Source organism: Ovis aries, chromosome 11 (genome assembly GCF_016772045.2).
Source record: "Ovis aries strain OAR_USU_Benz2616 breed Rambouillet chromosome 11, ARS-UI_Ramb_v3.0, whole genome shotgun sequence".
In the NCBI taxonomy this organism is placed as follows: domain Eukaryota; kingdom Metazoa; phylum Chordata; class Mammalia; order Artiodactyla; family Bovidae; genus Ovis; species Ovis aries.
This window is the reverse complement of record NC_056064.1, coordinates 60500678-60526752: the sequence shown is the minus strand read 5'-3', so window position 1 is coordinate 60526752 and position 26075 is coordinate 60500678. Positions and strand designations below refer to the sequence as shown.

General features: G+C 46.1%; 1 protein-coding gene across 10 annotated transcripts in view; it reads right to left on the bottom strand.

The window, feature by feature from the left end:
• ABCA5 (ATP binding cassette subfamily A member 5) overlaps positions 1–26075 on the bottom strand; it is a 65904-nt gene that overhangs the window by 5720 nt on the left and 34109 nt on the right. For 7 of the 10 annotated variants that reach the window (XM_042256471.1, XM_060395057.1, XM_042256470.1 and 4 more), the window contains 23 exons: positions 25699–25818; positions 24539–24677; positions 23934–24024; positions 23360–23499; positions 22201–22320; positions 18890–19091; positions 18169–18338; positions 14902–15029; positions 14368–14505; positions 11313–11426; positions 9773–9943; positions 8676–8789; positions 7811–7945; positions 6364–6438; positions 5782–5873; positions 4746–4872; positions 4312–4429; positions 4117–4208; positions 2437–2612; positions 1979–2054; positions 1785–1879; positions 967–1086; positions 244–393 (listed from right to left, as the gene is read on the bottom strand). In XM_042256471.1, the coding sequence (XP_042112405.1) occupies positions 244–393; positions 967–1086; positions 1785–1879; positions 1979–2054; positions 2437–2612; positions 4117–4208; positions 4312–4429; positions 4746–4872; positions 5782–5873; positions 6364–6438; positions 7811–7945; positions 8676–8789; positions 9773–9943; positions 11313–11426; positions 14368–14505; positions 14902–15029; positions 18169–18338; positions 18890–19091; positions 22201–22320; positions 23360–23499; positions 23934–24024; positions 24539–24677; positions 25699–25818 (2903 nt within the window). Of the gene's footprint in view, positions 1–243; positions 394–966; positions 1087–1784; positions 1880–1978; positions 2055–2436; positions 2613–4116; positions 4209–4307; positions 4430–4745; positions 4873–5781; positions 5874–6363; positions 6439–7810; positions 7946–8675; positions 8790–9772; positions 9944–11312; positions 11427–14367; positions 14506–14901; positions 15030–18168; positions 18339–18889; positions 19092–22200; positions 22321–23359; positions 23500–23933; positions 24025–24538; positions 24678–25698; positions 25819–26075 lie in introns of those variants that run through there. The other 3 variants (XM_042256474.2, XM_060395059.1, XM_042256475.2) reach the window with 2 other exon arrangements.

Genomic DNA, 26075 nt, shown 5'->3' with positions numbered 1-26075 from the left:
GAAATCTTAAAATATTTCCATGCACAATAAAATAACTCTTTCCTTACTACCAAATAAAAGCTGTCAAACCTTTACTATCATACACTGAAAGATCTAACATTAAAAATAAGTTAAATGTGAAGGCCATTCTTCAAACTACATTAGTCCAATAATAAGAGCATCTCCCCCCAATCCTTAATACAGTAGCCAATTTTCACGATTACTGCTCTACCGAGAAACACAGCTGCATTTTTAAAATGTCACCTTTCCTGGCGGCTTGCGTTTGGGAAAATACACCGGATTTCTCTTTGGAGACGGTCTACTTCCAGGCCCTCTATCCAATCCTTTAATTTGATTTCCAAAAAGTACCCTTTTCCAAATTTACTCTTCAGATGCTGCACTGTCCCGATACACCTGTAGTGAATTTTAAAAGATATGAAAGAAGCTGATAGTTTCAAAGGTGATTTCTCACTTAAGGATAATTTAGGACGTCCGTGGTGGTCCCGTGGTTAGTCTGCCAGTCAAGGCCGGGGACATGAGCTCAGCCCTGGTCTTGTTCCAGCTGAGCCCGTGGCCAGAGCGAGCCCGTGGGCCTCCACCAAGGAAGCCACCGCATGGAGAAGCCCACACCCGCTGTCAAGAGGAGCCTCCTCGTCACAACTAGAGGAAGCCTGCTCACAGGAACAGACCCAGCACAACCAAAAGTGAAGTTCACTACAGAGAAAACACCGGCTGAGTAAGATTCTTATGCTGGAGTCCTTGGCCAATCTACGTAAAAGTTGCAAACGTAAGAGAGAATAGGGAGTCTCCACAGGCAGAATAGCTGGCCGGTTTTGGGGAGAAGCAACACTAATTTCCAAGTAATTCTACGGAAAGCTGATTAAACAAGGAAGCATGTCTCAACACTGAAAACCAACAGGACCCTGAGACGCCTCTGAAACGCCGCCGCCGCAGCACACACCCTGCCCCCCACCGGCCGACGCCCACCTCAGCCGCCCGGACACCAAGACGGCCACTCGGTCGCAGACGGCCTCCGCCTCCTCCATGTAGTGAGTGGTCAGGATAGCGGCCCGCTTCCTGTTTTTGAATGCGGTTCTAATTGCTCTCCTACAAAATACAAAGGAAACGAACAGAAGGGAAGATGGCACCTGAACGTTAACAAAAACACCTGAGTTTTTAAAAATCCAGCTCTTGGGTTAACAGATTTACCAAATATCAACTGCTATACTTATTATACTCTGCCCAACTATGATTCCTCTAGCCTAACTAATTTACCTTATTTCTGAAAGCTTGTCAAGTAGAAAGAAAAGTTCATGATTTCAAGTGTCCCTATGGGTTGTAAGTGTGTTAACCAACCAGTTATACAAACTGAAAGCTTTTCATGTTAGAACATAAATAGCCACAGAATCACAGGGAAGTCTTAACATACGTCTGACCCAAACCTCACATTTCATAGACGTGGAAACCTAGGCTCAAACAGGCAACTGCTTAGCAGAGAGTTTCACTGTACATAATGTACATTCTAGGCAGCACGGTCAGGAGATGTTCACTCCTGTATGTTACTTTAGACAAGAAGAAAACCATTTTAGAAACTATTCAGACAACACTATTCTCATTTTGGTCCCAGAATACACAATGTGTTGTCAACACTTCATGAAAAATATGATTAAGTTTAAGGGGATCTCTAGAAACACGTAATCACAATTTTCCTTCCTTGCAGGACTCTGAGTATGTATCCGTACCTGACAGGACCCGAGTGATGGCGGCCCAGCGCGGGGCCTCGCGTGTCCCCACCTCACACTCACCACATGTGCTGCTTGGCTTTGGGATCCATGCCTGTGGACGGCTCGTCCAGCAGCGTGACCGGGGGGTTCCCCAGCATGCTCAGGGCGAAGCACAGCTGGGGGGGACGACAAACACGGGGAGGGGGTGGCTGTAAGACACGCGGCCGGCACGGTGCCAGGCGCTGGGCTGCACGCGCGCACTCTGACAAACGCACCTTGCGCTTGATTCCTGCAGGAAGTTTCTTTACCGTTTTCTGGAGGTGTTCTTTGAGATCAAGTGCATTTGTTATTCTGCAAAAGAGATGGTATAAATGAGCATGCCATGATACCCTCAGACACAATTAATAATACGGATTGTGATCCCTGAAGCTTTTTTTTTCCTAAAACAGTTAAGTCGGTAGAAGCTCATTTCAAATAAATCAACATCATGACTAAAAGGTTCACTTTAAATTAATATAGGTTTCGTGGCAATTCATAAGTACATTGATTCCGTATTCAAAAATAGAAGTGTTTTCATTTTCATAGCTGTCATAAGTTGGTAGAAGAATATATGGGAAAGTAATGATCTTTTCCCATGGAAACTACGATCCAGGGAAATGCCTGTTGTGAAATTTTGAAACTGCGCGTCATGACCTTCCCCAGGTGACAGAGGGAGCTGAAGGCAGGGCCTCACCGATCCGTGACCTCCTGCACGTCGCTGGCGCTCATCCCTTTCACAGCCCCGTAGATCTGGAGGTGTTCCTTCAGGGTGATGTCTTGCCACAGGGGGTTGATCTGGGGACAGTAGCCCATACACCTCACGGAGTCGTCGTCTTCAGCTGGATGTGAAGAGTAGTCTCCTAGGAAGACCTGCAGAAGGACAAGCTGAGTGGAAGGACTAGCATCATAAAGGAAGTGGCTGGTGGAGCCACTCAAACTCCTTCCCAGAGCCAGGATAAGGCGAGGTCAGACTCTCACTCCTTCCTGAGGAAGTCAGGACCTACACTGCTGAGCTGGAGGTGAGTGACCTGGTCAGAAACGGGGACCAGGGATGCAAGGCTGGGCGGGGGTTGCATATTTAACCACAAGGGTCAGGGGCTGGTTTTATGTGTTCATTTATTTATATATTTATTCCTGGCTGTGCTGGGTCTGTCTTGCTGCAACAGCCTTTGTCCAGGGGCGGCGAGCAGGTTTCTCACTGCAGCGGCCTCCCTGGCTATGGGGCACCGGCTCCACGGCACGTGGGCCTCAGTTACGTGGCTCCCAGGCTCTCGAGACACGCCCAGATGCGGCGCACGAGCTTAGTCGCTCGGCGGCACGTGGGATCTTCCCAGATCAGGAATCAAACCTGGGTCTCCTGCATTGACAGGCGGATTCTTTACCACTGAGCCACCAGGGAAACTCTGAAAGGTGCTATTTGGGCCAAGGAAATAAGTGAACCTGATCATCTGGTTTTCCACGGGGTAAGGAGTAGCCAACATAAGCAACACCCAAGGTGATGGAAGCAGAGTCAGGTGTGCTGGGCGCTTTCTGGGAAAGCAGTGAGCCAGAGCTGCTGGCGAGAGGGAGGCAGGAGGTGGGATCAGGGCAGTCGTGCAAAGTGCACGCAGAGAGCTTGGGAGGTGAGCCCGTCACCAAAGGCTGGCTGAGGGCAGGCTCAGCTCCGCTCCTCCACTTCCTGAGGTCAACACAGGGGTGGCTGTTAAAGTCAGGGGACGAGTCACCTGGGCTTGTAGTTGCCACAGAACAGGAACACTGTATACGTATGCTCTGCGTGTACGCACGGACATTTCACTATTACAGTATTCTCACAAAGAGAGCATAATTTGATCAAGCTCTCCTAAAAAATTAACACCAAACCATAAAATCTGAGCACTGAAATCCCATTTGTCACTGTCGTTATTGTTATTCTGTTACGAAGTCGAGTCTGTTTCTTTTCACCTCCATGGACTGCAGCACGCCAGGCTCCTCTGTCCTTTACCATCTCCCAGAGTTTGCTCAGATTCACGTCCATTGAGTTGGTGATGCTAACTATCTCATCCTCTGTCATCCCCTTCTCCTCCTGCCCTCAACCTTTCCCAACATCAAGGTCTTTTCCAATGAGTCGGCTCTTCCGATTAAGTGGCCAAAGTACTGGAGCTTCAGCTTTAGCATCAGTAGTTCTAGTGAATATTCAGGACTGATTTCCTTTAGGATGGACTGGTTTGATCTCCTTGCTGTTCAAGGGACTCTCAATAGTCTTTTCTAGCACCAGTTCGAAAGCATCAATTCCTTGATGCTCAGCGTTTTTTACAGTCCAGCTCTCACAGCCATACATGACTACTGGGAAACAAACGCAAGCCGTATTCAATACAGGCCACACGCTAGACCATACCTGGCCCGAGGTTGGCTCGCTGTCACCAGCCAGGATATTGATGAGCGTGCTTTTGCCTGCGCCATTTGGACCCAGCAGTCCCAAGATCTCTCCTGAGGGAACGAGAAGGAAAGTCACCAAATGCAAATCAAACTGGAAAATGAGAATTACTTTTTCTGGGAAAGTTATTTAAGAAAAAAATAATTAAATACCAGCCTTTTTTCACACAGAAGGAGACATATTTATTTGCCACTTTCTTTACTTTTCTTGTAGGAAGAAAATCTTTCTTGTCTTCATATTCTTTATGCAAATTATTGACCATAATGGCTGGTTTCTAATAAGGAAAACAGGATTTTAAAAGAGAGCTATAAATCAAACATCTATCACTAAACGAAAGGCAGTATACGCCTTATGTCCCTGCCATAAGAACTATATTTCCTAACGAGGGGTCCTGTACAAACAAATATCCCATTTATGGCTGAAATAATGGCTTACTCAAAAGTAATTGGACAAAAATAGTTTTTCAAAGACAGGACTTTTTCCAGATTGAGTCATATGAAAGAGGACTATTTTTCCAGGTTAACTCCCGTGTGCGAGGAGCTGACCATTGCTGACCACTGCAGACGACCCAGCAATAAAGACCAGCTCACCTCCTCGCAACACTGACAGCTCATCAGCTCTTTGACCTTCAGCCTTTCAGCTTTGACATCTTCATCTTCATCCTCATTGTTGGGTGGTTCTGAAAACTTTCTGTGTTTGGACTTTGTCGAAAGACTCCTGAAAGTATAAACAGATTTTCAGGTAATACTAAGAAATTCAAGCACTAAGTTCAGAAAAGACCGGGGTGGGGAGACAGGAACACACGGGCATGAGCTCTGACGTTAGAAAGCTCTTAACCAGGTGAGAAAGCTGGAGCGGACGCCACGTCCTCCTCCAGTGGGTCTTCCCGACCCAGGGGCCGAACCTGCATCTCTTGGGTCTCCTGCGTGCTATACCGCTGAGCCTCCTGGGAAGCCTCTACAAGGTAGCATCACTTGGCAAAAACAAACAAACAGGTGATGAGGTCCTGCCACCTGCTTCAGCAGGGGTGAGCTTTCAGGACATTATGCTAAGTACAAGAAGCCAGACAAGAAAAGGCCGTGTCTTGTGTAACTCTACTTATACGACTGTGAAACTGGCAGATGTATAGACAGGAAGCAGATTAGTGCTTATAGAGGGCTGAGGGGAAGCTCAGGGGGGAAAGGAAGTGACTACTAACGTGTACGAGGTTTCTTTTGGGGAGGGGGGTGATTGAAATGAGAAAGTGAAGTGAAAGTCACTCAGTAGTGTCCGACTCTGTGACCTCATGGACTATACAGTCCATGGAATTCTCCAGGCCAGAATACTGGAGTGGGTAGCCTTTCCCTTCTCCAGGGGATCTTCCCAACCCAGGGATCAAACCTAGGTCTCTCTCGAATTGCAGGCAGATTCTTTACTAGCTGAGCCACACAGGAAGGCCAAGAAAACTGGAATGGTAGCCTATCCCTTCTCCAGCGGATCTTCCCGACCCAGGAATCGAAGCGGGGTCTCCTGCATTGCAGGCAGATTCTTCACCAACTGAGCTATCAGGGAATTAGATGACAGTGTGGTTGCACAACTCTGTCAATATACTAAAAAAAAAAAAACACATGAAAATTAAAAACTGACCTGAAAAAGGGATCCTTCCTTAACGATCTGCCACCATATTTTTTCTCGTAGTACTGCAGGAGAAAAACCCACAGCACACAGTGCAGGTAAGGCTGAAAGAAAAACAGCTCATGACCGGACAGTTTTTGGTTATTTTTTCTCCTGCCTGTACCAATGAAACCAAAAAACCACTATCAGTACATCGGGTTCCTTGCCATCACTGAAAGCATTCATCGTCTTTTTTTGCATGTCATACAGTGAGGCAGAGACGAATGTGAGCACAAACCACGACAGACGTTTACGAACGGTCTCTGTGCAGTTTTCTACTGCTGGAAAGTCCATTTGCTGCCAGCTTTGTAAATTACAGAATTTTTCTAAAAACGCTGTGTTTTTGCTCCTATGGAAGCCAGATTTATTGTTAAATAGAATTAGTGGCATGTCAAAAAGCCCAGTATATTAGAATGGGTGTGTGCAGTGCGCACGCATTAGGCAGCAGGACTAGCACGCCTGACTTCCCACGCGCCTTTGTTTTTATGCAACGGGATGACAGCTGAACAGAGAGTTACGACCTCTTGGCCAAACTACGGGCAAGTGACTTCTTACCGATATAGCAGCCACCAGAAGGTTATCCCGCGGGTCGTAGGTGTCCTCATGTCTCTGAAGATTCTTCCAAGTAATCTGAGACAAGACGTTTGGAAATTTGTATGCGGCTGTTAACACCATGATGCGATGTGATCTGGTGTCTGTCCACAGTTCCTGGCACAAAACTTCTAAAGCCCTTGGGGTTTCCTGAGTGACAGGTGAGGAGAGCCAGACCCTTCCTGCTCGCGGAGTCTCTGCTCCTGACGAGACCCTCCGGAGACCCTCCGCCAGAGGAGCCAGCCAGACCCGAGAGCTGGCGCTGCTGGTCCAGGCCACCGCCCCGGAGGGGAGGAGGGCCTGGAGACTCATCAGCGCCTCCTCGCCAAGGGACTGAGCCACCGGTTTCTGCCCCGGGGCTCAGGAAGCGCCCCAGGCGGGGGGTGGCTCACCAGATGGCTCGGGGGCAGGAGCCCTGCCTGCGGCCCTCTGTCCCTGGGGTCTACTGCAGGCCCACCGTGATGGGCTGGGACGGGAATTCAGGGCTCCCCTGAGTTCTGGGAGCTGCTGGGGCAAATCACCGAACCTCTGAGAAGGGGGTCCAAGTCAGACAGAAGGTGGGTGGCGGGGGCACCCACAACCTGCGTCTGGAATCTGAGGTGGGGGGCAGCCTGCAGGACTGACCCCTCGGCCCCCCAAGTCTGCACTGACTGTGCTCAGTGTCAGAACTGCAGCACGCGAGGGAAAAGCCCACGTGTTTGGTGTCAGAAGCTTTGTGGGTAGAGGAGACCATGTTCTTTGCTGCAATGTGTACAAATAGTTGGATTAAAATTAAAAAATATGTATTTAATAGCAAACATGTCTCCTCCATAAACTAGTTAGCTATTCATATTAATAGCCATGTTTTGTAGTTAGATTAAAATCTTCCTCATGCCAAAATATGCCTGTCAGGGCAGGTATAAATTAAACCTATAAACTAAAGCTAAAAAAGGGGAGGGGAGGAAAGTAGATACATGAGCAGAATTAATCAGCAATCATCCTAAACTAAGAACTCATCATTTAAATTTTTTTTTTCTAATCACATAGCAATTATATTCAATTAACTAGGCTTAATATAATTTTGGTATATTTTCCTCCAGAAAAATTCTCTCTCACCCTTTTAAAACAATGTTTAATCTTTGAAAAACTCCGCCCAGACAAATACTGACTGCAGTCAGATCATCATTCTAATTTAGGTATATTGTTTGGGGTACGAAAGATGTCCTAATGAGTACAGTCCTCTCCTTTGAGAACTGATGGCCTAAATATATGACTGAAAAGACTTCAGTCATTTTAAACTGCTGCCTTAAGTAGTAGCAGCTAACTCAATTTTATTATTATTATTATTTCAGTACAAGAATTAAGATCCCAAAGAATTAGGCAGTATTTATTTCCGCTTTTCTAAAAATATTCAAACATCTAAGAGGCCTACCTTTATGAAACCAATCAGGCAACCTAGAAGCGGATAGATTGGAATGGCAATGCAAAAGATATAATGAAGAATGACTGTAGCTGTGTTTCCCATGAAGTAAGTTATTTCGGTGACTGCGATGCAAGCCAACGCTGTCTAGAGAGAATGACGAGAGAACAGGTGAACAGGGGTTTAGAAATTTCATACAAACTTCCTGTGTGCCTCAGCATTAACTGAGCCTTTACTCCTCAAATAAAACAAGGAACCGTAGTAGACGCTTAGCCAGGAAGCACCAGGTGGCTGACACCAGCTGTCCGCGGCTGGCACCGGGGCCACTGTGGTGGCGGTGTCCAACTGCTACGCCCGTCTGTGTAAGTCTGTATCACTGATGCTCTGCGTCTGTCTGTGTAAGTCTGTATCACTGATGCTCTGCGTCTGTCTGTGTAAGTCTGTATCACTGACGCTCTGCGTCTGTCTGTGTAAGTCTACATCACTGACGCTCTGCGAGCCCCACGGCTGCAGTTCCTGCACTATCTCCCGGAGCTTGCTCAGATCCATGCCCAGAGTCGGTGATGCTATCTGCCCATCCCATCCTCCGTCATCCCCTTCTCCTTTTGCCTTCGATCTTTCCCAGCACCAGCGTCTTCTCTAATGAGCTGCTCTTCACGTTGGATGCCCTGGGCATGCCAGGTGCGGGATGCAGCAAGACACCATCCCATCTTGGAGCGGACACACAGGCAGATGCTGCCAGCCAGCCATCTAAGTTCTGTGCTCAGCAAAGACACAGCAGCCTTTATGAGTGTGACCACAAAAAGGAACGGAGCCTGTGACTCCCGAATCGTGTGCTATGGAAAGCTGAGACAAAACGGTATAAAAGGTGACTTACCACAGAATACATAAATGACCAAAACTCTCTGGTATTGACAATTTTTTTACAGGTGAAGGAAGTAACGTAGGTAAACAGGATGACTGATGGGACGTAGCCGATGAGGCAAAAAACCTGGAAAACAGAGGTTTGCATTTTTATGTAAAAATGAGTAGCTAGCCATACATATGATGTAAGATACCTGCCACATTAGAATATCCAGGAATAATTATTTTTCAAGTTTTACTGCTTTACAAATTGCTCCAAAGACTGAAATTGTGGTAACCTAAGGTGTTACCATCCACCCAGCCACTTTTCTCCTAGATCAATAAACCTCATGTTTTCAACTGTTCACACAACCTTGAATAAGTCATTTACAACTAAATACTACTTGTAGTTCTTTTTTATGCCAAGTAAAATATTATTTCATCATTTTATTACAAAAAAGCATAATGAGTTACCCATTTATTAATCTCAAATAAACTGTTAGCTTCTACTTTAATGTATAGCACAACGCATTTTATAAATTTGTAAGAAAAATGTTTATTAATTTATAAGGTAGAAATTAACATGCAAGGTCAGTATGCTCCCTGGTTAAAGCTGCCATGTTTATTTTCAGCAAATCTAACCTACCAACCTCTGTCTTCCTTTTTTCCTAATATAATTCACAGGAAATTATCTAGTATCAGTCATTCACTGACATACAAATATGAATCCAAGTCATTCTCGTCCTTAGTATTTTAAGCCATATTTTAAATTAGGGAATAAAAGAGCTTCCTCTTCATGAAATTATTCTCAGGCACGGAGACAAAGGAGATACTTAAAGGAAACACTCTTTACGTTTTCCTGAGGACAGACCAGTAGGCCCTCCACATGAAGGATCACCTCAGCTCCAAAGAAGTGTTTTACAATGGTGAAACATTGTTTTTAAAAGCCACTTAGAGCAATACGACCTGCACTGGTTATAGGTACCATATACAATAATTAAACAGACGCTGGTTCTATTTTCTGGAACATCATAATTACTTAATCAGACAACTGTCACATTTATAAACATTTAGCTTTTTAAGATAACATTGTATTTATAAAGAGCATGAGCACAACTGATGTTAACTTACCACAGAAAGGAACTTGACAGCATAAAAATATAATCCATAATGAAATGCAAATAAACTGCCTAACATCAGAGTAAGGACCACAAAAAATAAGGGGATGTCAACAACAGCCTGTCCGAGCCAATACGCAGAAGGCAAGAGCCCTGAGAGCTTGAGCTGAGTATAAGCTTTGATCTAAAAAAAAGGAAAAATTGATTATAATTTTAAACACACTACAAACAAAAATCTCTAGCAGATGATTGCAGAGCTTCTAATTTTACATCAACAAGAAGGGTCACATTCCATCAGTAGGTAATAAAAGCCCTCTGACAGCTAAATATAAATTCCATTTAGCCTTTAATCTGGTTCATTATTTCTGAGGCATAACAATTTCAACAGTATTTTTCAGCATCAGAACACAGCAGCGCTGCTACGAAACACAAAACTGAACTAAACTAAAAGGGCCACACGGGGTTGAGAGCTGCACAAGCGGTAAGCTGCTGAAATGTAACTGGTTTTGAAATTCTGTGAAATAGAAAAAATATGTCTAGGAAAAAGGATGCTTACTTTTAAACACTGACCTTTCATGAAAACACTAATAAATGGCCAAGCATCATCAGACTTACACAGGGCTTTCAGCTTGAGTGTGGACCTTGTACTTGGACGCATCTGAAAACCTCTTATGCATTCATGCGTAGAACAAGAGTGTTAATTGTGATTATTACCACGAGGGAGACCATGTTCACCGGTATGAACAGGTGAAAATTTAAACAATCATTGTTTTCCTGACATTCTCATTATATAACTTGAAATTTTAAGATCTTCCATAAATGCAAATGCCTAACAATCTGATTCAGGTGATTTTTGTCATCTATAAAAACATCTACTCATAATAAAAAAAAATCTACTCCTAGTAATTCAATGCCTGATATGAAAGAGCTGGCCACAGAGGATGAAAGAGAGATATAAACATTCGTTAAGAAGAAATGATTTTCTGGGCTATAAATATTAGTTAAGAAGAAGAAAAGATTTTATAAGTGGGCATTTGTGTTCAGTGAACACAAGAACAAAAATACCAATTCCAATATGCACATAAAAATATAAAGCACGTCAAATGCAATCATTTTTTGAAAATTCATGTTACTGTCCCTCATACACTGCTGGTGGGAGTGTGAAAGGCTTTCATCTACCCTGAAACCCAGATCAACAATGTCTTATAAAACTAAACACACAATCACCATGTGACATGGCAAGGGTGCTCGCAGGCGCTCATGCCGGAGAAAAGAAAACTTAGGTTCACCCACGAACCTGCAGCAAAGGTCCAGGGCAGCTTAATGCATAACAGTCAAAGCTGAAAAAATTCAGATCTGCACCCTGGAACACTTTTAAAGCGCACGACAAGCACTCAGATAAGTGACAGTTGTTACTCTTACTGTAATAAATATGTTTATGCTCCATTTACTTACTTTCAAAATAACAGCTGCACGTAAGTCTCGCACTCACACAGAAAAGCTCAGTTTTCTTAACAGTCAGCTGCACCTGTGATTCTTAACTGAGTCATTACCTTGTGATTCTCTGCATTTTCCATGGCGAAGTAAGGAGGCATTGCGGTAACAATAACCCCAAGTAAAGCGGCTTGGAAGTACAGCTCGATTTTGAAAACGATGTCCGTGATTTCCTGAAAGACAACCTCAGAGTGAGACAGAATGGAGGATCCCTTTATATCAAGTCACTAAATGCTTCCTAACAGCCCATCAGAACTGGACAAAGCCTCTATGAAGAGACAGGTGCAGAGTAGTTAACACGCAGTGGCCACAGTGCCAACCTCAGCTCAGCTGCTCAGTCGTGTCGACTCTTGCGACCCCATGAGCCGCAGCGTGCCAGGCCTCCCTGTGCATCACCGACTCTGAGTCGGTGATGCCATCCAGCCATCTCATCCTCTGCGTTTCAGCTTTAGCATCATTCCTTCCAAAGAAATCCCAGGGCTGATCTCCTTCAGAATGGACTGGGTGGATCTCCTTGCAGTCCAAGGGACTCTCAAGAATTTTCTCCAGCACCACAGTTCAAAAGCATCAATTCTTCGGCGCTCAGCTTTCTTCATAGTCCAACTCTCACATCCATACATGACCACTGGAAAAACCATAGCCTTGACTAGACGGACCTTAGTTGGCAAAGTAATGTCTCTACTTTTCAATATGCTATCTAGGTTGGTCATAACTTATCTTCCAAGGAGTAAGCGTCTTTTAATTTCATGGCTGCAGTCACCATCTGCAGTGATTTTGGAGCCCCAAACTGCGCCTGATTAAAATAGCTGTGCCTGTGAGCGGTTCCAGCGAGGAACGCAACTCTCAGCAAGTCTTCACTGATGCCTGGACTATAAGCCAGCAGGCATCTTGGAGACTCCTCTTCTCCACTAGGAAAGTCACGCCCAAGCTCAGCTACCTGTGGAGCCAGGAGCTTCTTATTCCCAGCAGGGTGGATTGTGACTCCCTCAGGCCCATGGATCCAGGTGCAGACAGCAGACACACACAGCACACACTCACAAAGCACACACGACCTGAGCGGGTCCTGTAGCAGGCCCAGACCCAGGACGTGAACCGTCCCCAGCTCAAGTTTAAGAAGAGGAGACATCACAAGATGAACGTCTATAGGTTTCGCTTGTCACTATCATTGGTTATTTCACACACACACACACACACACAGAGACACACACAGAGACACACACAGAGACACACACAGAGACACAGAGACACAGAGACACACACACACAGAGACACACACAGACACACACAGACACACACACAGACACACAGACACACACAGAGACACACACACAGAGACACACAGAGACACACACACAGACACACACACAGACACACACAGAGACACACACAGACACACACACACAGAGACAGAGACACACAGACACACAGAGACACACACAGACACACACACACAGACACACACACAGACACACAGAGACATACACACAGAGACACACACGCAGAGACACACAGAGACACACACACAGAGACACACACAGAGACACACACAGACACACACACACAGACACACAGACACACACAGAGACACACAGAGACACACAGAGACACAGACACACACAGAGACACAGAGACACACACACAGACACACAGAGACACACACAGACACAGACACACAGACACACACACACACAGACACACACAGACACACAGACACAGACACACACACAGACACACACACAGACACACACAGAGACACACACAGACACACACAGAGACACACACACAGACACACACAGAGACACACACACAGAGACACACACAGAGACACACACACAGAGACACACACACAGACACACACAGAGACACACAGAGACACACACACAGAGACACACAGACACACACAGAGACACACACACAGAGACACACATACAGAGACACACAGAGACACACACACAGACACACACACAGACACACACACAGACACACACAGAGACACACACACAGATACACAGAGACACACACACAGAGACACACACAGACACACACACACAGACACACACACATAGACAGACACACACACACAGACACACAGACACAGACACACACAGAGACACACAGACAGACACACACAGAGACACACACAGAGACACACACACAGAGACACACACAGACACACACACACAGACACACACACACACAGAGACACACACAGACACACAGACACACACAGAGACACACACACAGACACACACAGAGACACACACAGACACACACAGAGACACACACACAGAGACACACACACAGAGACACACACACAGACACACAGACACACACAGACACACACAGACACACACAGAGACACACACACAGACACAGACACACACACACACACAGAGACACACACAGAGACACACACACAGACACACACAGAGATATACACACACAGACACACACACATACACACACACAGACAGAAAGACACAGACACACACACAGACACACAGACAGAAAGACACACACACAGACACAGAGACACACACACAGACACACACACAGAGACACACAGAGACACACACACAGAGACACACACACAGAGACACACAGACAGACACAGAGACACACACACACAGACACACACACACACAGACACACACACAGACACACAGAGACACACACACAGAGACACACAGACATACACACACACAGACAGAGACACAGACACACACACACAGACACATACACATAGACACACACAGACACACACAGACACACATACACACAGAGAGACACACAGACACACACACAGACACACACAGACACACAGACAGAAAGACACACACACAGACACACAGACACACAGACACACACAGACAGACACACAGGCAGACACACACACAGACACACACAGACACACAGACACACACAGAGACACACACACACAGACACACAGACACTGACACACAGACACACACACACAGACACACACAGACACACAGACAGAAAGACACACAGACACACAGACACACACACAGACAGACACACAGGCAGACACACACACAGACACACAGACACACACAGACACACAGACACACACACACTTCTAAGTTTGCTCACCTGAAAGAATGGGGTATTCCAGACCTGGATGCTTTCAGTGACGTTTGAATGATAAAGATAGTAGTTACTAATGATATTCATCAACACGGGTAAAGAGTAAACCATAGTACTGTTGAAAACAGCAGTAAAAACGTAGTCCTACAATTCAAAAAAAAGAGAGTTACTAGACATCGTATATGTGCAAATGGACATATGATGGCTGTGTGCCCAGACACAACTGCTTTTCTCATCAACTAAGTTAGTTCTCACTATTTTGGAAACTGATGCAACGGGTCACAGAAACAATACTTAATGATGGATAAAATCATCCTAGTTTGGAATCTAGATATTTTGCTATTTTAAGCAAAAAAATGTGATAAATATAATTATATTCCTCGTAGCTTTATATACTGGTTTTCCATCATGGCATAAAATATGCTACAAGTAAACACAGCAAGCTATTTCCCAAAGTAAATTTTAATTTCCAACTCATAAGGTCAATCAGCAAACAATTAATTTTAGAGGAAAGATTTCAATCACACGCATTGCTCTCACCCTTTCTGACCGCACCACGTTCAGAGCGGCGCTGTGGGGTGCGGCAGACGTGTAGTCACTGTCATTAAACATTGCCACCATTATGTTCTGATTTGTGAAAAAGCTAAGAAGGTCACTGATATCCGAGTCTGGTATCAGAAAAGAAGCAAATGATAAACAATTAGCTTAAATGAAAAACAGACATGGGCTTTTAATAATGTTGCAAAGCACTCTCTTTCCTGTTAGCTAAGACGTGAGTAAGAACACTGGCTCTGCAGCCTGTCTGCTGAATCCAAACCCGCATCGATGCACAGACCTCAGAGCAGAGGCTGACACCAGCAATGTGCCACGCTCCGCTGCTGCTGCTGCTGCCGTGACTCACGCTGAAAGTGGCCCATCACACAAGAAATCCGTCTGAAGACTGCTCCAAGCAGTCTTTTGTGACAACAAAAGTTCACCTGGCAATTTTATGTAACGAGGTAACATGCCAGGCTCAGAGATGCCAAAGCCAGGGGCGGGGTTAGGTAACATCCCACCTGGAGGCCTGCTGTGTGTTCTGAACAAACTGTATGGACATCAACTGCGTTCAGACAGTGACCCTCCGATGCAGGCCTCCATCTACAGCCTTCGGGACTCGTGGAGCCAAAGGGAATGCCGAGTCCCGCCCGAAGCCAAGCCTGTACCATAACACCTGGGGAGTGGGAAGAGTTCTCTGTCCATCACCAGAAAGGCCAGGATTCAAGGAAGAACCAGCGTGAATTTGAGAGGAACCAAAACGAAACAAAGGAAAACTCTATGGGTGACTGAGCGGTACAGCCAGAGGCTCAGACTCAGCAACAACCGCTCTAGAGTCAGAGACGGGCGATCCCAGGGACACGGTCTCCACTCCTGATCCAGCGTGTTAACAACACGTGTTTTAGTGTCAGAGACAGGCGCTCCCCATGACATGGTCTCTACTTCTGATCCAGCATGTTAACAACACGCGTTTAGTGTCAGAGAGATGGGCGCTTCCTGGGATATGGTCTCTACTCCGAATCCAGTGTGTTAACAACACGATTCAGAGTCAGAGAGAAGGGCCCTCCCAATGATATGGTCTCTAATCCAGTGTGTTAACAACACACATCTTAGTGTCAGAGAGATGGGCGCTTCCTGGGATACGGTCTCTACTCTGAATCCAGTGTGTTAACAACACGTGATTCAGAGTCAGAGAGAAGGGCCCTCCCAGTGATATGGTCTCTAATCCAGCGTGTTAACAACACGTGTTTTAGTGTCAGAGAGATGGGCGCTTCCTGGGATATGGTCTCTACTCTAACCCAGTGTGTTAACAACACATGATTCAGAGTCAGAGAGAAGGGCCCTCCCAGTGATATGGTCTCTAATCCAGTGTGTTAACAACACACATCTTACTGTCAGAGAGATGGGCGCTTCCTGGGATATGGTCTCTACTCTAACCCAGTGTGTTAACCACCTCCCACCTCTGAATGCAAGAGCGGTTCTGTCTTCTCGAGACAGTACTGCATCACCTGTGATACAGAAAGCCTCGCCAGGAGGGCAGGGCACGCCCGAGACTCAGAGTCAGAGGCCATGATTCCTAGAGGAAGTGAAGCTTTAGGACCAACGGCAAGGCCTGGGAGAGGTGAGACAGACAGACAGATACAGTGACAGATAGATGGCTGGGTGGATGGACAGAGACGTGGATAGACCGAGAGACAGACTGATAGACGGGTGTAAGTAATTCTAGATATACTTAAAAATATCAAATGGGACAAAACCTTGAAACCACTAGAATGTTTGGAGATCAGTGAGAGTGAAATCCAGGCAGAAACACTTGAGATGACACACAATTCCTCAAACACCAAAAAATGGCCACAACATCTCAGTGTCGGGCTCCATGTGGTACTGCATTTCAGCAACGTGAAATGGATATTAAAACCAAAACAAGAACTCTAATGAAAGAAGTGAAAAAGCATAACGTTTTCTATCAAGTGTGTTTTCTATCGCTACGTACCTTCTTCCCCCAAAAGAAAAGAGGTTGTTGCGTCATAAACTGATGGAATTTAGGGGTGAGGATTCTAACAGTCATCTGTAACCATCGCAAACTGTGATTGTGATGCAGGGCAAAAGTTTTTGGCTGATAGTGAACCAAAACGGAAAGGTATTAGAATATAGGTGAAGTGCTGGGAAGTGTTAGACTACAGAGAATTCGTGAGTGTGCAAGGGGCACAAGAAATGCAACTCTCCACTGTGTTTCAGCAAGATAAGCAAAGAAGCCGCTGTGTTTTACTGAAGATTTGTATTGTTAGCTCACTTTAGCTTCCTCCTCAAGAACCTTGGGACTATAAACCATCTACACAGATGGGAGATGTTGTAGAAACACCTAATCCACGTCAAATTCTGAATTAGGTTTTAACGTTTTGAAAATCAAAGTCTTGTTATCAGGTTTTAAAAATTTTATTCTGAGCTTTGCTCAAAGCCATGGGTTTTAAATTTTCTTTCATGTTTGATACTTACATGATAAAAATAACAACAAATCCAAAAATATCCACTACAAATTTAATGTATTTGATTATAGAGATTTCCATGACAACTGTCCTTTATTCTAATTTTTCACATAGTCCTTAAAAACTGTTTAAACACTTCTTTGTAGATATGTAACTGCGTTAAATATTATATGCCGTAACTCTTTCTAAAGAGTTTTCAAGTTCTGAGGTTTGTTTTGCTCATCATAAACTTTTGAGATGAATTACGCTGCTCTGAGAATAATGCCACTACTAAAAAAGGAAATTTTATGAGTATCAACAACATAAATCAAAATATTTTTAAAAGTGTTAGATTAGTCCTGGGTGTTCACTGGAAGGACTGATGCTGAAGCTGAAACTCCGATATTTTGGCCACCTGATGTGAAGAGCTGATTCTTTTGAAAAAACTCTGATGCTGGGAAAGATTGAGGGTGGGAGGAGAAGGGGACGACAGAGGATGAGATGGTTGGATGGCATCACCGACTCAATGGACATGAGTTTGAGTAGGCTCCAGGAGTTGGTGATGGACAGGGAGGCCTGGCGTGCTGCAGTCCATGGGGTCGCAAAGAGTCAGATATGACTAAGTGACTGAACACTTAAACCAAAATTTCATAAATCTGTTACTCGAAGGGTTTTATTTAACGTAGGTTTGTGCAGACAGACCATGCCTTTATCTTAGGTATATTTCTAAAATCCAAATCTCTGACCTATGTCTTCCCCTCACCCCAGGCCAACAAGCACACGCTCACAAACCTTCACACACTCTCACCAGTGGAGTTCTGAAGGAGCAGACTGGTTCTGTATTTATCGGGTTCGTCTCCAGGTTTGAGGAAGTATAAGTCTGGAACAAGTCTGATGGGAACCACGGCATTTTTCAAAGAGTGATGCACCAGAAACATGAAAACCTGAACTGTGAAGAAAACTAGAAGCAGAAGCAACCTGAAAGGAAAAGAAAACGCAGTTGAAGGCGTATTAGCATGTGAAAACGCAAAATAACCTTCCTTCCCATGACGGTTAAAAGGCACTCATTTGAAAAAGAAACTTCTCACCAGCTCTGTTTCCCACGAGAGTGCGCGATGTTGGGGCCACTCTCCCCTCGCCCCCTGCCCCCTGCGCCCACAGGCCCGTCATCTGCGTCTGGGCCTCTGCTCCTCCCCTGTGAGCAGGCTCATCCTTGCCGTGTTTCAGGATTCCACAGATATGTGTTACTAGCGTTACTCGCGTTTCTCTTTCTGACTCGCTTCGCTCTGCGCACAGGCGGAAGGCTCCCCCACCTCACTAGAAGTGACTCAGTGTGTTCCTTTTTATGGCTGATTCAGGGTGCCTTGGAGGGAGGGGACTTATGTATACATAGGGCTGATTCGGGCTGTGGCACAGCAGAAACCAATACAAAACTGTAAAGCCATTTTCCTCCAATTAAAAAATAAAGAGAGAAAAATCTTAAATTGAAAAAACCCCAGCTCCTCGGGCAGGAGAGCGCCTGTGCTTACACAGATCTCAGGGACTTGCTTTCACGTCTCAAGTTGAGGAAGTGAAACCGGGCAATGGTAAACGCCTGCTGCCTCCAGAGGCCCTTGGCGCTCACCAGAGCAGCCTTGCTTTCGGAGAGAATAAGCAAGCTCTGCTCCATCTCGTCGAAGGATTTTGATTCCAACTCTTCCTCCTGCGGCTGCTGAGAAAACACGCTGTAATCTATGTGCCGAAACAGAAGGATGGAAAGTTACATTATGGCCCTTAGGAAGATGGAAACCTTCCCGAAGCATGTCAATTTCAAAGCAGCACATGCCTGGCGGGCAGTGACACGGGACAGAGAGGCTGTCACGGACTTTGGCTACATGATCGAAACTCATGACCAGGACGTGCCCTCTCTGGCAGGAGCCCAAGAGAACCAGGCGCAGAGGTTCACGGAAACGCACGGACAGGGACATCCGTAGCGACTGCCCTATCCAGCAGCCACCCGTGGGACGGAGCCCACATGTCCATCAACAGGGGAGAGCAGAGAAAGCCATGAAGCTCAGCTGTCACAGAGCCGTGTAAAGCCACGAAGTGACCAAACTGTTGTACGACTGTGGCGGCTTGATCTTACAAGCAGTATATTAAGTAAGAGAAGCCAGAATATACGTGAGTAAGAGACACGTTATATGGTTGATGCCCAGAGACTGACACGAGCTGAAACGTGTTGATGGGGATACAAATCAAGATACGCGAGTTTCTAAAGAGTGATTCAAATTAAGAGAGGTGAAAAATAATAAAAGGAGATGAAGACTGGCTTCAGCATGAACAAGGACTTAAAGGTGCTGCAGAAAGAGCCAACAACACCTGAACAGAGCACAGGCCTCTCATCTTTATCCCCACGACACAGACATTTTCTAGAAACTGCCTCGTGTCCCTCAAGCTGTTGAGCACCACACACAGGAGCGCCTTCTGCGTGGCGCTGTCCTCCCCCCCCCCCATCACACCCGCTCACCGACAGCGCACCGCATCCTGACGCCAGACTCCCTCTGTCGCCCTGCTCCCACACCTGTGTCTCTGCTCAACTCCATCCAACTGAGGAATGCCTGCACCTCTCCAGCTGTCTGAGATCTAGAGACTTGCTGTGAGCGTTCCTTCTCTAATCACAATATAAGGAAGGGACTTACAGACACAGCGGGGGAAGGACAGAGAGGGGCGAATGGGGAAAGCAGCGTGCACGTGTGCGTGCTACCACGTGTAAACAGGCAGCCCGTGGAAGGGGCGGCACAGCACGGGAGGCTCGGCTCCGGGCTCTGCGGCGACCGGGAGGCTGGGCCGGGGAGGCGCGCGCACACACACACACACACACACACACACTCTCACAGCTGAGCGACCTCGTGTGCAGCGGAGGCAGGCACACTGTAACGCAACTTTCCTCCAATTAAAAAACAAACAGGAAGAGTACAGGGACACCACGCTCTCATCGTAAAGTGACTTTCCTCCATGACCGAGAGGACCACCCCACGCCCACCCTGCTGCCGTCAACCGTCCACTCTCAGCCTCACCTTGAGAAGCACTCATCTCCGCCACGCCGCTGATGGTATGTCAAGCTCCCGACCGGCTTCCCCACTTCCAAGTTTCTCCATCTTCCAAGTTACCAAAACCACCCTTTCTATTATCACCCAATTCTCACGGCGATCAGCAAGAAGCGACCACCTTCTTTCCTTAAACACCACGTGGTCCTGGCTGCCCCCCTCCTCTCACGAAGAGAGAAAGCGCAATAGCGGTGCCTTTCCACCAGCGCCTCCTGCCCTTCACTGCCCATGCTCTGGCGGCCCCTCTACTCCGCCTAAGGGGCCGCACCGACCCCCGGGGCTGTCTACACACAAGCGACGGCAGAGCGCGTGTCTTCAGCCCTAGCAGCCTCTCCCAGCTCTAAGCATGCATGTCACAGCCCATGGGCATCTCCACGGGGATATCTACCAAGCGTCTCCAACAACACAAATGAAATCACGCCTGGAATCGTGATTTCCAGGAACTGGCTGCTCCCCTTTGGTCAGGAAACAGTGATTCCACTTCCAATCCTCAGGCTGAAAGCTTGGACACCTTCCTGACTCCACCCTTCCCCAACCCCCAACAGGAGCGCAGCAGCAGGTCACCACCAGCGCCCCTAACATGACCCAAATCTGCTCGCATTTCCCAGGTTCACAGCCATCCAAGTTCAAACAAGGATCAGCAGTAACAGCTTCCCGACCGCTCTTCCAGAGCGGAATTCTGCTTCCAGAATTCCTTCACAGTCCATCCAGCATCCAACAGCCGGATCGCGCTTGCTGAAGGTGCGTGTCAGCTCACGCTGCCCCTCTGCCCCGGAACTCTCTGCAAGCTGCACATCACACAGCACACAGCTCTCCTGCAGAGCTTCGGGGCTGCACGTGCCCCTCCCCTGCCTCACCCCCGAGCTCCTCGCGCCATGCTCTCCCTGGCGCTCCGGCAGCCCTTCTCTGTCACCAAAAACATCCCACCCAGTCCTCAGTCAGCACTGCTGTGGCAGCAGCTCCCTCCACCTGGGAGACTCTGCAGGGAAAGCTCCTCTTTCCTGCCTCTGGATCTCACGTGAGTACCGTCTCCGCACCTGCCGCCCCAGGCCGCACCACTGTCTCCTTCACAGCGCCTACCGCTATCCGCAAACATCCCAGCTACTTAATTACCTGCTTACTCCTACCCTTTCTTTCCCAAATAAGCATTCCAAACACAGTCATTCCACACGCTTACACACTCACTCCACACGCTTACACAGTCACTCCACACGCTTACACAGTCACTCCACATGCTTAGAGTCACTCTACACGCTTACAGTCACTCCACACGCTTACACAGCCACTCCACACGCTTACACTCATTCCACACGCTTACACTCATTCCACACGCTTACACAGCCACTCCACACGCTTAGTCATTCCACACGCTTAGTCACTCCACATGCTTACAGTCATTCCACACACTTACACACTCATTCCACACGCTTACACTCATTCCACACGCTTACACTCATTCCACACACAGCCAATCCACACACTTACACACTCATTCCACACGCTTACACACTCAGTCCACACACTTACTCATTCCACACGCTTAGTCACTCCACACACTTACACACTCATTCCACATGCTTACACAGCCACTCCACATGCTTACAGTCACTCCACATGCTTACACAGCCACTCCACACACTTACACACTCATTCCACACACTTACACAGCCACTCCACACGCTTACACACTCCACACGCTTACACAGCCACTGTCGGGATCGCTGCCTGAAATGTTTTGCTAGATTTGTTTTTACCTGCTTGGTCAATTTCCGCTTCAACTTCTAGCTTTAAGAATACATCTTCCAAAGTCGTCATGGAGACACCATAAGAAATAACACCTAAGTTTGAATGACTGTCTAGAGCAGAAAATAAGCCTAAAAGGAAAAAAATGAAAGAACTTTGTGTAGCTAAGAATACTGTCACAAATGATTCTAAAATGTCCTTTAAAAGTAGAAAACGACTGAATTTACTGTGCTGCCACCACGGTTCCCAAACTTTCTTCTCTCAGAACCCCTTCAACATTCCTACAAATTGCTGAGGACCCCACGGAATGCTTGTTTAGGGACATGTACCTGTTATATGTGAACCATGACGTAAATTAAAACTAAGGAATGTTTTACAGGCAGAATGATAGGCAGAGTACACTAAGTTGACATATACACTTCAGTTAATTAGTGATTCCTTTTCTTCAAACTAATTCAACTAACATAGAAAATTTCTATCTAACTATAGGAATGCGATGGGATTTCTGTATAACTTATCTTCAGCAGTAATATCCTTATGGTTATTAAGAGATCCCTCAACAGATATAGGAGACTAAGCTTGAGTTCCTCATCAGAATGCAGAAAATTAAGGCTACAAATAAGATAATTCAAGAGTTTACTGTATAATAATGTAATTCATTATGAAACCATGAAACTGAAAAGGCAGTTGAGGGCTAACACAACCATGTGTGTGTGTGTGTTGTGTGAACATGTGTCCACATTTGTGTATGCACACGTTTGCATGGGTGTATATGTGTGTCCACATTTGTGTGCATGTGTGTATATGTGTGTCCACGTGTGTGCAGGTGTGTGTGTATATATGTGTGTATATTTATATTCTTATTCCCAGGGGACCTACAAACAAACGGAGCCGTTTCTTTCCTGATAATGCAAGCAATTATTTACGTAGGTTAATATACTAGTTAGCAATTTCTTGCATGATATTTATGAAAACAGAAACGCTGGCTTACAGCATTTCTGGTTTCCAAAAGTAAAATAAAGCAGAAACAGAATATTAACTCTGGGTACCTGGGAGCGTGTAAATATTACACAGAAAAATAAACCAAGTGAAAAACCAAGTAAATTAAGAGAACCAGTCCCCAGGGCAGGATCTTAGTTTAGCAATCATAAAACCAGAAGTAGGGAATACCTGAAAATTTGTCCATGTCCTTGAAAGGCAAGCTGTACACAAGTTGCTGCTCATTCTGTTGTAACAAAGTGGCCGCAGGTATGTGTTGTTTAACCAGAGAAGAAAGAGATTCTGTGGCACAGTATCTGTCTATGCACATGCTGGAGAAAACCCAAAACCATGATTTCTTATGATGACTCTGAACAGCCCAAAGTAAATTCTGAGTGCTTTAAGCAAAAGTCTGTGCCATAGGGCTTCCCTGCTGGCTCAGTGGTAAGGAATCCAACTGCCAAAGCAGGAGACAGGGGTTTGATCCCTGATCCAAGAAGATCCCACACACCCAGGAGCAACTAGGCCGTGTGCGTCACAACTACTGCGCCCGCGCTCTGAGGCTGGGAGCCACACCACCGAAGCCTGAGCGCCCCAGAGCCTGCTCCACCACAGGAGAGGCCATGGCAGTGAGGAGCCTGCACACCGCAGCCAAGAGCAGCCCCTGCTCCCGAAAATAGGGGAAGCCCGCGCAGCAGGGAAGCCCTGCAGTCAAAACCCTTAGTAAGCAAGTGAAAACAGTTCAAAAGAAAAGAGGGAGCCATACCTCAGCCGGTAGCCAATTCCCCATTTGCTTTTGAGAAAAATTGAAGAACCAACACATTTTAACATTCCTTGTGATATGACAGCCTTCCTATCTGCAGAGAGAGATTGGCGTTTCAATTTTACCATCTGTGACAGCATTAATAACCAGTGTTTGCATTTTCTGGATTATCCTATGAGATACCAATGTTAATACGGTAAATTATCACATCAATTATCATTACATTGTTATGACAGCTTCCCACACGTCAGAACTGAGTGCGTCCTGAGCGATTCTGTGGGAAGGGCCCCCGGGAAGTGTGTCTGGTTCCCACGCAGGGTCAGCAAAGCCTCTGCTGTCTGCTGACCCTGCCCTGCACCCTGTCTGCTTCACTGCGGTAACTCATGCTGGGAGTGGGGTCCTGTGAGCTTTCGTGGCAGATTACCGAACCTGGAGGGTCAGGGGCTCGCCCCCAACACAAAAACATGTGATTTTAAAAGCAGTATAATAATACCTTTTTGGTGAAGAACACACAATTTATTTACTCCTCAGAATTTAGCATTTCTATGTCTAATTCCCACTTGGCCCCAAGACCTCATCCTTTAAAAAAAGCAAGTAAAAAATCTCACCAGCAAGAATGTCGGCTTCGTCCATGAAGTGAGTGCTAAACACTGTCACCCGGCCTGCTTTTCTGTGTTTGAGAAGATTCCAGACAATGTGCCGAGAACACGGGTCCATCCCAGCTGTTGGCTCGTCCAACAGCAGCACCTGCATGCAAAGGGGTGGGTGAGGACAGGAAGCCTCAGGAAAATGAAGGTATATAAAATCTATGTGGACCCTGAAAAGCCTCCCCATTTAAAGTTACCGTATTAAAATGTATTAGATCTGAGTTTTTCACTCATACGTGAGTTAGCATCAATTTAGAAAGTGATCAGTTTGGCACGTGAATCCTTTCTTTGGTTTTAATTTTAAAGCCTAGAGTCTGTAATATATAAGTCATAAGTTTAATAACCAGATAAATAAACTGAGAAACAAAACACTGAAAAATAAACTGAAAAACAACACTGAGTGTATCGCTTTTGGCTAAACAGTTAAATTTGGTAGATGTAACAACCGCTCATTAGAGAATGATGTTCTATATTAGCTCAAGGAAAGCAGTTTAAGACTATTTTTCATTTCAGAAACACGGAGGAAGAGGGACTGCCGTAAGCCGGGATGCTGGGTCCCCCGGCCACAGCAGCGGGGTAAATGGGGCAGGGTGGGGGACCCGGGGCTCCTGGCTGCAGGCGGGCACCTGGAAGCCTTCTGACCCAGGGCACAGCCCAGCTTCTACAGGACTGAGAAGAGCACAGACCAGACACGAACAGAAGCAAGTCAACAGCGCAGGGCGAGATCCCTTTGATCCTGTCCTTATTATTAGATTACTACTATAAGCGTAACAAAGGTGCAGAAACCTGCAGAGAGGAACAGAACAGTACTTTCACAGCCACCACTGAAATGTAACAAATGGTGTCTTACTCCAGATCTTTCTTCAGAGAAGTAAAACACTGCAGACACAAGTGGAGCCCACCTGGCCCCTTCCCCTTCTGAGAGAGGGCTGCTGTCTTCAAGAGGCTGTGTATCTTTCTGACTTCAGTTTTAGAGCTGTATTATTATAATTACATCTGTAATAACGTATAGTATTTTATATATGTTTCATAGACTGTGTCTATGTATCTATTTCTACAGCTTGCTTTTTCATTCAAATTAATTTGAAACTATCTCATCGACAACACTATTATCTGCTCACCTTTGGGTTCCCGAGAACAGCGATTCCTAAGGATAGTTTTCTTTTTTGGCCGCCACTTAACTTTTTAGCCTGATTATCTTTGATAGCCTGCATGTCTAAATCCAGTAAGACTCTCTGCACCTGTGAAAGGCAAGTGTGAATAAATGTGGTTTAAATCTCATCATTTACATAATTATCAGCACTACTTTCTAAGTGTTCCAATTTAATATCAATCTTTAAAATGTTCTCCTGGTATAGAATTTAATTTTGACATATTGCTGCTGTTGTCCAGTCACGAAGTCTCGTCTGACTCTACAACCCCAGGGACAGAGGAGCCTGGTGGGCCACAGTCCATGGGATTCTCCAGGCAGGAACACTGGAATGGGTTGCCATGTCCT